A 12,093-nucleotide genomic window follows, 5' to 3' on the forward strand; every position below is an offset into this window, starting at 1 on the left:
CCAGGATTTAATGAAATGTTTGGAATGGGAGTTTGAATATTGAAAGACAAAATAGAAACAAACCAAAAAATAACTTCTCTTTCATTCAGTATCATCATTGATTATCATTGAGGTAGGAACCTCAAGCAGGGAATTAATTACTTTTTTATTCTTTTTAAGCCTTAAAAAGATTCAATTTGATATTTTTAATATTCATTGTCAGCTGTAGTTTATAAAATTTGTATTCATTTTTAATTACCTACTCTCATCTCTATCTTCTGTTCATTCATCACTTTTTTTAGGTTTTTGCAAGGCAATGGGGTTAAGTGGCTTGCCCAAGGCCACACAGCTAGGTAATTATTAAGTGTCTGAGACTGGATTTGAACCCAGATACTCCTGACTCCAGGGCTGGTGCTTTATCCACTGCGCCACCTCTAGGTGCCCCAATTCATCACTTTCAAAAAAATTCAAGTTATTTTATGAGTTCCCTATGCAGCTACATCAGTCTTTTAAAACAACTCTTTCTATCCATCTTCATTGAAATAGTTTATATTTGTGTCATCTCATCATAAAGTTTCCATTAGTCATTCACTTACTCATTAATATACATATTTATTTGCACACACTTATTCTCTCCTTCCCACTTTCCCTCCTCTCAATTAACCAAAAAAAATAAATAAAAATAGAACCCTCATAACAAATATACATAGTCTAGCAAAGCATATTCCTGCATTGGCCATGTCTCAAAATGTATGCCTTTTAAGTTCATTACCTCTTTGATAAGAGACAGACTGCATGTTTTCTCTTTAGTCCTCTGGGACCATGATCTATCATTCTATTCAGAGTTCTAAAGTCTTTCAAAATTGTCTTTCTTTATAATGTGTTGTTATTTTATAAATTGTTCCTCTGGTTCTGCTCACTTCACTTTATATCATTTCATAGAAGTCTTGCCAGTTTCTTCTGAAGCTGTCCATTTTTTTTATTTCCATTACATTCATTTATTATAATTTATACATCTATATCCCCAATAGACGCACAATTTCTTAGTTTCCAGTTCTTTGTTATAACAAAAAAAGCAGTTGCAAATATTTTTGGGCATTTCCTCTGTCTTTGAACATAAAGGGGTATAGAAGAGTGACCTAGAAGCTGTATTGTTGAGTGTGAATTTTTGGACTAATTTCAAATTGCTGATTGGTAGATAGACCAATTCATAGCTTCATTAACAGTAGTTTAGTGTACCTGTTTTCCTGTAGGCCCCTCTCCCCCATTTTGATGATTTTCCTCCTGTGATGTTTGCCAATCTGATAGGTGTGAGGTAAAACTTTAGAATTGTTTTAATTTTCATTTCTCTAATTATTATTGCTATGAAGCATTTTTTTCTATTGTTGTTGATAGCTTGGGCTTCTTCCTTTGAAAACTGCTTGTTCATTTTTTGACTATTAATTTTTGTATTGAGAAATGATTTTTTTTAAAGTTTTTGCAAGGCAATGGGGTTAAAGTGACTTGCTAAAGGTCACACAAGTAGGTAATTATTACGTGTCTGAGGTCAAATTTGAACTCAGGTCCTCTTATCTGCCCTGGAGAAATGATGCTTAATCTTATAAATTTGATTGGTTCCTTACAATTCTTGGATATGAAAAATCTATTTATGAAACTTTCTAATTATATTAGATATTATTTGTGCTCTTTTATATTTTATATAATCAAATTTGTCCATTTTATCTGCTAAAATCTGCTCTATCTCATATTTTGTCATTAATATTTTCCCTGCCATAGATCTGAATGATAATTTTTTCCTTGCTCCTTATCTTTGCTTATGATGTCAACGTTTATTGGGCAAGTAGCACACCTTCCAATTTGTATGTGATAGATTGATTCATGGCTATTTCTGAAACCTTCAACAATATTCCATGTCTTTTATAAACCTGATGCCAGAATACTTCTTGGATTTCCAAAATTTTCTGTTTTCTTTTTATTGGACACTCACATCTTCCAACCTCCTTACAAAGGTTCTGCCAAGGTAGCTCTGGAAACTTTCTCTTGGATGGATCACTCCAAGGCAGCTATAGTTTCTACTCTTGCTAAATTTGGTAGATGAGTTCTTGTTCATTTTCCCCTTTCACTTCCTATCCTCCAGTACCTGGGTAGTATACTTGCTACTTGATCAGCACCTCCTACTGAGTCTTTTGGGGATTTGGCACTGTACATAGATTATCATTCCCATTGTCTTTCCATTTACTTTCCAATTTTCTCTGCAGCACTGGGCCTGGTTATGCAACTCACCTTGGGGCTTTTCCAAATGTCTTGGGATTTTCAAAGGGAGTAGATGTTAGAACCAGCTCCTTCCATCTCATAGACCTGCCTTCAAGGAAGGAGCTCTGCTCAAGGACCCTCCTAAACACAGCTCCCAAATTTCAGTCAACCTTCTTCCCCTCTTTCTCACTCTAGCCCCTGACAGAGTGAGGATAGGTTTAGGCAGAGTTTCTCCTTTGTCTTTTCAGATTCTGTTTCCTTTTTGTTTGTTCCTTGAAGCATTTCTCCTATTTTTTTAATATTTTTTCAAGGCAATGGGGCTAAATGACTTATCCAAGGTCACACAGCTTAGTATTAAATATCCGAGGTCAAAGCTGGACTCAGGTCCTCCTGACTCCAGGGTCAGTGCTCTATCCACTGTGCCACCTAGCTGCTCCTCTCCTCTTCTTTTAAAGAAAACTTCATTCTCCTTGATAAATCAGAGATTAGAAAGGGACATCTCTAGCCCTTTCAACTTTTCTGCTATCAAGGGGACTAATCTGCCTTTTGTGCACATGTATTTGTTATTTGAAACACAAGCATGTATAATCTCTGTAGCTACTGGAATATTCTTCTGACTTCTGCTACTCCTCAGTTCATCATTATTATTTGAGTTCAGGTCCTCCCAAATTCAAGGATGGCACTTATCTAATTGCCATATATTATATACAATATGTTAAATATGATACAATGTATTATAAAATGTAATAAATATTATATAACATATAGCATGTAAACTAATATAAAATACAATAATTATACTTATTCATATAATGTCATATACTATATAACTATAATATTCATATTATCTCATTATTCACAACAATCTTGTGAAGTAGGAAGTATTATTATCCTTATTTTATAGAAGTATGAGTCTGAGAGAAATTAATTGACTTGTCTAGGGACACTCAACTAGTAAGGGTCTGAAGTATGGTTTAAACTTTGGTATTCCTGTTTCCAGGCCTGGGGCTTTCTCCATTGTACAACTTAGCTGTCCTTGTTATCTAAATTTTATAGACCCTTCCTTTACTATGATTATCATTACCTTCATTCTCATCTTCAACTTTATCATCATGGTCATCGTCATCATGATCATCATCATGATCATCATTATCATCATCATCTCTATTACCTTATCTGTGACCAACAACAAAAAGATGACTATGAAAGGCTATTCCTCCAAAAGGCTTCATGTAACCCTAGGCTGTATATGTCTCTTCTTAATTTTAAGGAATTCTTTGTGTTGGAATCCTATATTTTTGGAATAAAAAGGGGTCTTTTGAAATCATCTAGTTCAAACTCTCATTTTATCCATGGAAAAGATAGAGTGGACTGAAGAGATTAAATGATTGCCCAAATATGCACAATTGGTTAGGTATGGAACAGAATCATAGAGTAAGAACTTTAAGGAACTTTAGAGACTATTTAGTCCAATTCCTTCATTTTACAAATGATAAATCAAGGAACATAGAGATTAAGCCACTTGGCCAGGGTCCCACAGCCAATAAATAAGTTTGTGAGGCAGACTATAAATCCAAGTCATCTGATTCTAGTACAGATATCAGACTTCAGATGCCATTTTAGAGATGTTGACTGTGATACATGAGTGAATTTGTACTAAGCTGAGGGAAAAGCCCTTGTCCTCATTGTGTATAATGTCATCACCATCAACCGAAAGCCTTTGGTGAGAACCTTGGTGTGAGTGCTGCCCAATGGCAAAATGGCCCTGTCCTGTCTAGTCCTCAAGGTCAGGAGCTCTGAGGGTGGCATTCTCTGCAAGCTGTCAAATTCACAGATGGGCTCTGGGGTCCACAGCTTCTTGCAACCTGCAACAAGTACCAGCTGCCTTGGCCAGGACAGTCTGCTCTTGGTGGCAGTTGGACAGGGACAATAGCTATCATGTTTACAGAGCTGTTAGGTAGAGATTGTTCATTCTCCATAGTCACTATTTTTGGGGGGATCCCTTCCTTCTCTGCTTTCTGACAACCTTCCAGGGTGACTTGAGGAGATTTTACACCAATGGTGGCATTATATTAAATAACCTCAAACAGAATTATATGCATATAGTCCCTGCCCTTAGGGATCTAAGTCAATCATAAAGATATATTTGGAGAGCCAGAAGGATGTGTGATAAAAATATATATTGATCATGACTTTCTCTTGTGTATGTGTGTGTGTGTGTGTGTGTGTGTGTGTGTGTGTGTGTGTGTATGTCTATCTGTTTGCTGTCTGTCTGTGGTAAAGGCAGGTTGTTGTTTCTCTGTGTTTTTTATATGGTGAGAGAGTCCCTTCCAAAACCATCTTTTGGGTCTTTTCTCCTGGGCATGTACTGAGAGAAAGGTGTGCAGGACAATAGAGCTATAGCTTCATCACATTGGCAGGTCTACCATATGCCTAGGGGCTTGCTTGGTGGTGGGGAGAATAGGTTCTTGCTTCTGAAGAAGAGGAGAGAACATAGCTGGGACTCAGTCTTCTTTCCACCCTCCACATCACTTCCCCTGGGGATGAGCTGATTATAGTAATTCATAGAGAAGCAGGATGACATTTTGTTGGGGTAAAAGGGCCCCAAAATATCTCTTCAGCTCTCTTCAGCTGAATGGCTTCTCAGCCTCCAGAGATGGAGCCTGCTATCCAAATACTACTTTGTGATTACAAGTTACTTATTTTGTAGAGATAACAATCAAAAAGGTCTTTCGAAGGAAGCAATGGTGTGTGAATAGAGGAAGTGTCTCTTTTTGCTTTTCTTCTTGTGTCCATGCTTAAGAAATACACGTTGAGGGGACAGCTAGGTGGCCAAGTAGATAGAACACTGGTCCTGGAGTCAGGAGAACCTGAGTTTAACAAATTAATAGATGTGTGATTTTGGACATTTCATTTAATCCCATTGCTCCACAAAAACAACACAAAAAAATTCATGTTGACTAATTTTCTTTAAGCCTATTCTTAGCTCTGTCAGTGGCCTAGAGGATATTGTTTAACCCAATTTTTCTTTCTGAAATGATCTTGGTAGGAAGCTATTCAACAAGGAAAATGTTCTTTTGGAAGTTATTCGTCAATGTCCAGAACAATCTTTAGGAGCCATCTGTCTTGCTAACTATTGATGATCTAGGGCTAGATAAAGTAAAGCATAGATTATCAAGGCTTGTTGTTGTTGTATTTAGTCTATAGTATTGCATATTTTTAATAGAGAAGGAGCAGGAAATGAAATGCAATTTGTATGTTTTATTTTTTTATTAGTAGCTCCTGTGAAATATTCATAGGAGAAGACACTGAAAGACTAAATATTGTTTTGCTTCCTATGTATGTCTGCTTTTCTTTACCTCACATTGACCATTTCTATTATGTAGCCTTGAGAAAAATCACTTCTTTTCTCTGGGTCTCATTTTCCTCATTTGTAAAATGAAGAACTTAATCTAAGTCCCCCTTCATTTCCTGTCCTATAATCACATGATAATAACTATCATACACACACACATATAATGTTTTGCATTACATTATCTCATTTTTGCCTCAACTTAATGAGGTGAACAGCATTTCCACTTTTAGATGGGGAAACTGAAGCTCAGAAAGGTGAAGGGCCTTGCCCATGGTCACACAGCTAGTAAGAGGTGGTGGGATTTGTACAAGGTATCTTACTCTGCTATACTTTCTTATGGTTTATAACCAATAGTTATCTTTAAGATGTTCTTTTTTACATTATTTTTATAAGTAATTTAGGATTGTTACTTAGGTTTAACCAATTTGATTCTCTTCTTTTCAGATTATTGCCTTTGATGAATTAAGGACGGATTTCAAGAGCCCTATAGACCAGTGTAATCCTGTTCATGCGGTGAGTGTTAACCTGGTGAGCTTGGAATGGGAGATTCCAGGTTATTCAAGCAACCTGTGCTGGAGGGAGTGGGAGGTAGGGTCCTGGATCAGGAAGCAGCCAGTCTGGCATCTAGAAATTGTCATTGATGGTTTGTATCACTTTAGGTAATATATTTTTTTTTCTCTGAGCCTCAGTTTCCTCATTTGTAAGATGAGTGGGTTAGATATCTTGATTTTTAAGAACAAATCTAGTCAACAAGCCAAACCAACCCTTATTAAACATCTACTAAAGTGAAGGCACTGTACAAAATATCATAGAGAAGAAAAATAGAACTAGTTTTTGCTCTCCAGGAGAGCAATGAACGGGGAAGACAAAATACACTATATAACAGCTATGTATTATACAAAGAAGATACAAATTAGAGAATTTCTGAGGAAAGGGAGTACATTAAGGGGGACTGGAAAAAGGTTCTTGCAGAAAAAGGTTGGATTTCAGATGGGATCAAAGGGAGTCAGAGGAAACAGAAGACAGAGATGAGGACAGAAAGCAATACAGATTTGGAGGGACAGTCAGTGAAGATGTTGGAATTGGGAGAGGGTATGTCTTGGGAGAGGAGCAGCAAATGTAAGAAGACCAGAGAGGTAGGAAGGAGGTTATGAAAAGGACAAATTTGATAGATGTTGTAAAGGTAGAATCAAAAAGATTTGACAACAGATGTGGGGTTGAGAGAGAGTGAAGGGTCAAGGGAGACATCTAGGATAGACAATCTAGGATGACTGGGAGGATGATGGTACCCTCAGTAGTAATAATGTTTGTCCTTCATTTTTGAAGAAGACTACAACATCAGGGTAATGATGTCATGACAAACACATGAATTGGATTTGGGGAGACTGTGCTAAGTCACTAGCCTCACTTTCTCCTCCAGAGCCATCTGGGTCCAGTGGCCAGATATGAATCAGGATGACTGGAGATGGCTCTGGAAGGGAGTTAAGTGACTTGCCCATCCAGCTAGTAAGAGTCAAGTATCTGAGGTGGGATTCAAACTCTTATCTTCCTGACTCCAAGACCAGTGCTCTATCCACTGTACCACCTGGCTGCCCCTCCTCATTAGTAATAGGGAACTTAGGAAAGAAGGGGGAGGATTCTGAGGGAAAGATTTATTCAGTTTTTGAATTTAATATTCCTTCCATATCTTTCTTTGAACTGATGACACATAGCCAAACCACTTTCAAACCAAATATTATATATCAGCTTCCTGTTTTGCTTGGAAAAATTTCTTAGTCCTTTTGAATCACACATTCTGTGGAACTTTTACTCAGTAAAATGTTACTCATGGCCAATTTCTCATCTTCCCTCTTTTCTACTTGATATCTGTTGGTAATCTAAGCCTTTCACAATTGATAGGATTTTACTGATACTCTATTTCCTCAAGTATTTCTGGTCCCCTACCAACACTCACCTGTGTCTCAGCCAGGCTCCTAGAAGTACCCTGAAGGGAAAAAAAAGAAGCTTTCATTAGAGAATGTTGATGAAGTCCATTCCAAGACAGACTGACCATGTCAGAACCTCATCATTGTAATCATAAAAAGCAATACACTTAAGATGTCTAGTGCCTTCCCCAGAAATGGGTGTGTGTGTGTGTGTGTGTGTGTGTGTGTGTGTGTGTGTGTGTGTAATTTTCTCCTGTGGAGGCAAATGTCTTCGGTGGAATTCTGGCATTTTCCTGTGAAGTTAGTCCTCCCTGCCCAGTGGGAATTCACTTAGTTTTGGAGAGCACAAAAGCAAGTGGGGAGTGTTGCATGCTGAGGTTGCGTAACACTGAAACTAGGTCTTGACTTAGCTTTCTGATAGCAACAAAAAATTCCACTGGGCTCTTCAGTTATTATTTAGCTATCTTTGTCATTGTGTAGCCTAGAGCATCTGAAAGGATGAATGGGGCCCCAGATGTCCCTGGGAAAGTCACTTCAGTCAGAGATTAAATAAGTAAGAAAAATAAAGGGAGTCAGATTTTTTTCTCAGTACTTAGGTTACTCCCTGGTGGTATGTTGGGTGCTGTGGGAGGCTCATTAATTCTTCTAAACTAGCAGGGTACCTGTGAGGGCAGAGTATCTGGGTGGCCTGAAAGAATTCATCTGAGCTTAACTAGTGGGTAGTAATTGAGGCATGGGTGAAATTAATGATTATACTAGTATTACCAAAAAATATAGCTACTATTTGTACAGTGCTTTAAAATTTGCAAAGCACTTTATGGGATTGAGTTTGATTTTTACAACAATGCTTTGAAGTGGGAGCTCCTATTTACATTTTATAGATGAGGAAATTGAGGCTGAGAAAGGGGAAGTGACTTGACTTCTGGTTTATGTCATCACCATATAGTGAAACAATAAAGGATGATGAACTTTAAAGTAAATTTTGACTTCAGAGGTTTTCAGTCTTCAGAGTACTAAGTCTTGGAAACTGTGTTAAGCAGAGCCTGACACCTTATCAGGTATAGAAGGAAGACTGCCCTGGTTTTGCCTCCCTCTTCTTTCTTTGTATACTTTTCCTCATTCTTTGGAAGGTTTCCTTTTTCTCCCCCCGCCATCTTTTATTTTCTCCTCTTTCTTCCTTTTGTTATGTTTTATTCTTCCTCTTTCCTCTTCCTCCTCTTTTTCTTTATTCATCTCGTCTTTCTTTTCTTCTTCCTCTTCTTCATCCTTCTTTCTTTTTCTCAGTTGGGGAGAAGTAGGAAGGAGAGAAAATGAATATGAAAAATAATAAATTAAATTAAAAATAAGTGTTGAAATTAAAAAGAAAATGAACTCTTTTTTTGTGAATGTGCCTAAATTGTCCTCATATTGACTGTTTCCTCTATATAAGAGGTTAAGAATAAGGGTCATTATATTTATGATTTAATTAGAAAACAAAAAATAGTTTTAGAATCTTATTAGTAAAAAAAATCTATGGAAATCAAGTCATTTATATAAAATATCTGATATTTATATAGATTATAAGGTATACAAAATACTTTACCCACACTGTCTCATTTATTTCTCACAAAGATCCTTTGAGGCAAATGCTACAGATATTATCCCCATTTTATAGAGGAGGAAACTGAGACTCACAGAGATTAAATAATTTGACCTGTCAGAGACACAATTTGAAACCAGGTATCTCCTCCCTACTGGAATCAGGTCCAACACTCTTTCTACCACATCATGATGGAACTTACTGTAGGGCTCTAATCCAGATGGCATCTGGTATTACAAAATACCCCTACCAGAAAATGAAGGGGCCATCCTGTAAGTACATTAAAACCAGTGTTGCCTGCTCTTCTACGGCAGGACCTTGATCATAAGCCAGACTTTGGAGATAAATTATGATCTCTTAGGAGACTCTTAGTCTGAGTCTGAGAAAACTATAGGTATTTAATTTAATGGGTGGATTGATTTTTTTTCCCTCTCACTTTAGAAGGCTAAAACTATGAGGCAGGGGAACTTGTTCTGCATTAAAGACTAGAAGTGGCATATTCTGTTCTTTCTAATTTGCTGAGATATTCAAATGGAAATTCCCCAAGGCAGGGCAGGCTTCAGCCCCAGGCTTTAGGAGGCTTCAAAGACAAGTGGGTTGGCTCTGCAATTAGATGCCCAAGTGTGCACCTGGCACCAGAGAGATAAACCTAGATTCCAAGTCACTTCCCCTTTCTCAGCCTCAATTTCCTCATCTTTAAAAATGTAAATAGGAGAGCAACCTCAAAGGGTTGTTGCAAGAATCAAACTCAATCCCATAGAGTGATTTGCAAATTTTAAAACACCATACAAATGCTAGCTATTCTTTTTGTTTTTACTATTATTAATCAAAATTTCATGCATACCTCAGTTACCATCCAATGGTAGAAGACTCAGATGAATTCTTTCAGGCCACCTATATACTCCTAGTTTGGAGACAGGTGAAGAGAGACTTTCAGAGAAGGGCACTGAGATTAGGGGAATCTGTCAGAAACCTTGGGGCTTCCCAGAAGTCTTCATGTCTAGGCAGAGGTTTAGATATGAAAGGGCTGTACTCTAGAGGTTCTTAATATTATTTTGGGACCCCTTTGGCTCAAGGACCCCATCTGAAGAATACTTCCAATACATACATCAAGAAGAAAATCAATTATTTTGAAGTATAGTTTTCAAAATATTTTTAAACTATTCATGGATCCCCTAAAATCTGTTACTGGACCCATGAAACCCAGGTTAAAAAACCCTACTTTTGTCTAACCCTCTCATTTTTCAGTTGAGGAAATTGAATTGCACATAATGCAAATGACTTATTTAAGACCACAGAAGGAATGAGATAGCTTGGCATAGTAGATAGAGCACCAGTTTTTGGTATTAGTGGACCTGAGTTCAAATCCTACTTTTGTCCCTTCTTCCTTATGTGACCATGGGGTAAGTCAGGTAACTTTTCCAGACCTTGACTTACTCATCTGTAAAATGAAGGAGCTGGATTCTGTGGTCTCTTCAAGCTGTTTATCATCTTATCAAATTATCATGAGAAAATAACAGAAAAATGCTTATAATCCTAGTATCTCCATTTTGAGGGATAGCCCATTCCAGTCATACATTACTCTTGTTAAACATTTTCTTAGGCTAAAAAAAAATGAAATAATATAAAGTTAGTTTTATCCACAAAGTTTTATTCTCTAGGATCTTATGAAATCCATGGGTGGATGACATCCTTAAAGATACCAACCATGATTTTGGGAAGGGGTCATTTTATACAGAAAGGGCAAAGAATCATAAACCTGAGTCAGGTAACCAATGAGATTTTATATAGATGACATTATGATCCTCTCATAAATTATATTGTTTCAGTTTTTGATTGATAAGAATCCCACTTAGCTGGAGAGGGAATATTTACAAACATAGAATTTCTCTCTCCTCATACAAGATGTCTCATCTTGTTATTTGTTGACCCAGGTAAAGGAATTTATTGGTGCTATTACAAAGCTTGACCAGGTGGTATTGACACAGGCCAAGTAAATATTTAGATTGAAGAGACAGACCAAGGCCATTCAGTTTGATGTTCTTTATACATAAACAAGATTCAGATTTATATCTCTTAGTTGGAGACTGAGGAAACTAATTTTTGATAAGAAATCTAGAATAAGATTTAGACACTCTCTAGATATTGCTTTAGCTTCCTTTTCTCTCCATCTTTGTGGTCCTTTTCTTCTATTGGTGAATCCTTCTAGAACCTCCATTTTGAGGAATGGCCTAGAGGAGCTCATCTTGGCCATGCTAGAGTTCCCTGCCAACCCCTTTCCCTGCTTGGTAGCTCTCTATTATGTATTGCCTTTTCCCATTACAATAAAGGTTCCATGAGCTTGGGGACTGTCTTTATTTTTGCATATATTTTTATTTCCAGAGCTCAGCTAAGTACCTTGCACATAATAAGAATTTCTCAGTGCCCATTAACTTGACTTCACTTGATCCATGTGGTGTGAGCTGCTTATGATTGTATATGTGGTTAAGGGGATGGATTTTATTAAATAAAATTCAGACCTATGCTTAAATTTGCATGTGGGTTAGGTGTGGCTTAAATCTGGGAGAACTTTGTAGTGACCAGGGTACCTGGTTTCAAATTCTAACTTTGCCATTTACTATTCTGACCCTGGCAAGTCACCTAACCTTACTAGGTACCCTTTTTTTTGAGGGGAGAGGTAAATAGTTTTTCCCTTTGGAACATGTTAACTATTTGATATTTCAGCAGAATTCTAATTTCCCTCTTCCTTTTTCTTTCTTTCTTATGTGCCCTTTCACAGAGGGAGCGACTGAGAAACATCGAACGCATCTGCTTTCTTTTGAGAAAAGTAAGTTCAGGATATCTGTGGCTCTGGTTGTGAGGTTCACATGGGGAAAGCAAGATGGCAGATATGTAAAGCAAATATATCCTGCCCAGTTCAGCCTTATCTCCAAAAGGGCCAAGATGGGGCCTTATACTCAGCACTTGGGAAGTCTTGAGAGACAAAGGGAATCTAATTAGAA

The 12,093-nt window shown here is 37.3% G+C and overlaps 1 protein-coding gene across 1 annotated transcript in view; it reads left to right on the top strand.

Moving 5' to 3' along the window:
• Positions 1-12,093, top strand: part of CNIH3 (cornichon family AMPA receptor auxiliary protein 3) — a 157,677-nt gene that overhangs the window by 75,892 nt on the left and 69,692 nt on the right. Inside the window, exons 2-3 of the mRNA XM_074220433.1 lie at positions 6,032-6,100; positions 11,871-11,918. Coding sequence (XP_074076534.1) covers positions 6,032-6,100; positions 11,871-11,918 — 117 coding nt within the window. The remainder of the gene's footprint in view (positions 1-6,031; positions 6,101-11,870; positions 11,919-12,093) is intronic.

Source organism: Macrotis lagotis, chromosome 2 (assembly GCF_037893015.1).
Source record: "Macrotis lagotis isolate mMagLag1 chromosome 2, bilby.v1.9.chrom.fasta, whole genome shotgun sequence".
NCBI lineage: Eukaryota > Metazoa > Chordata > Mammalia > Peramelemorphia > Peramelidae > Macrotis > Macrotis lagotis.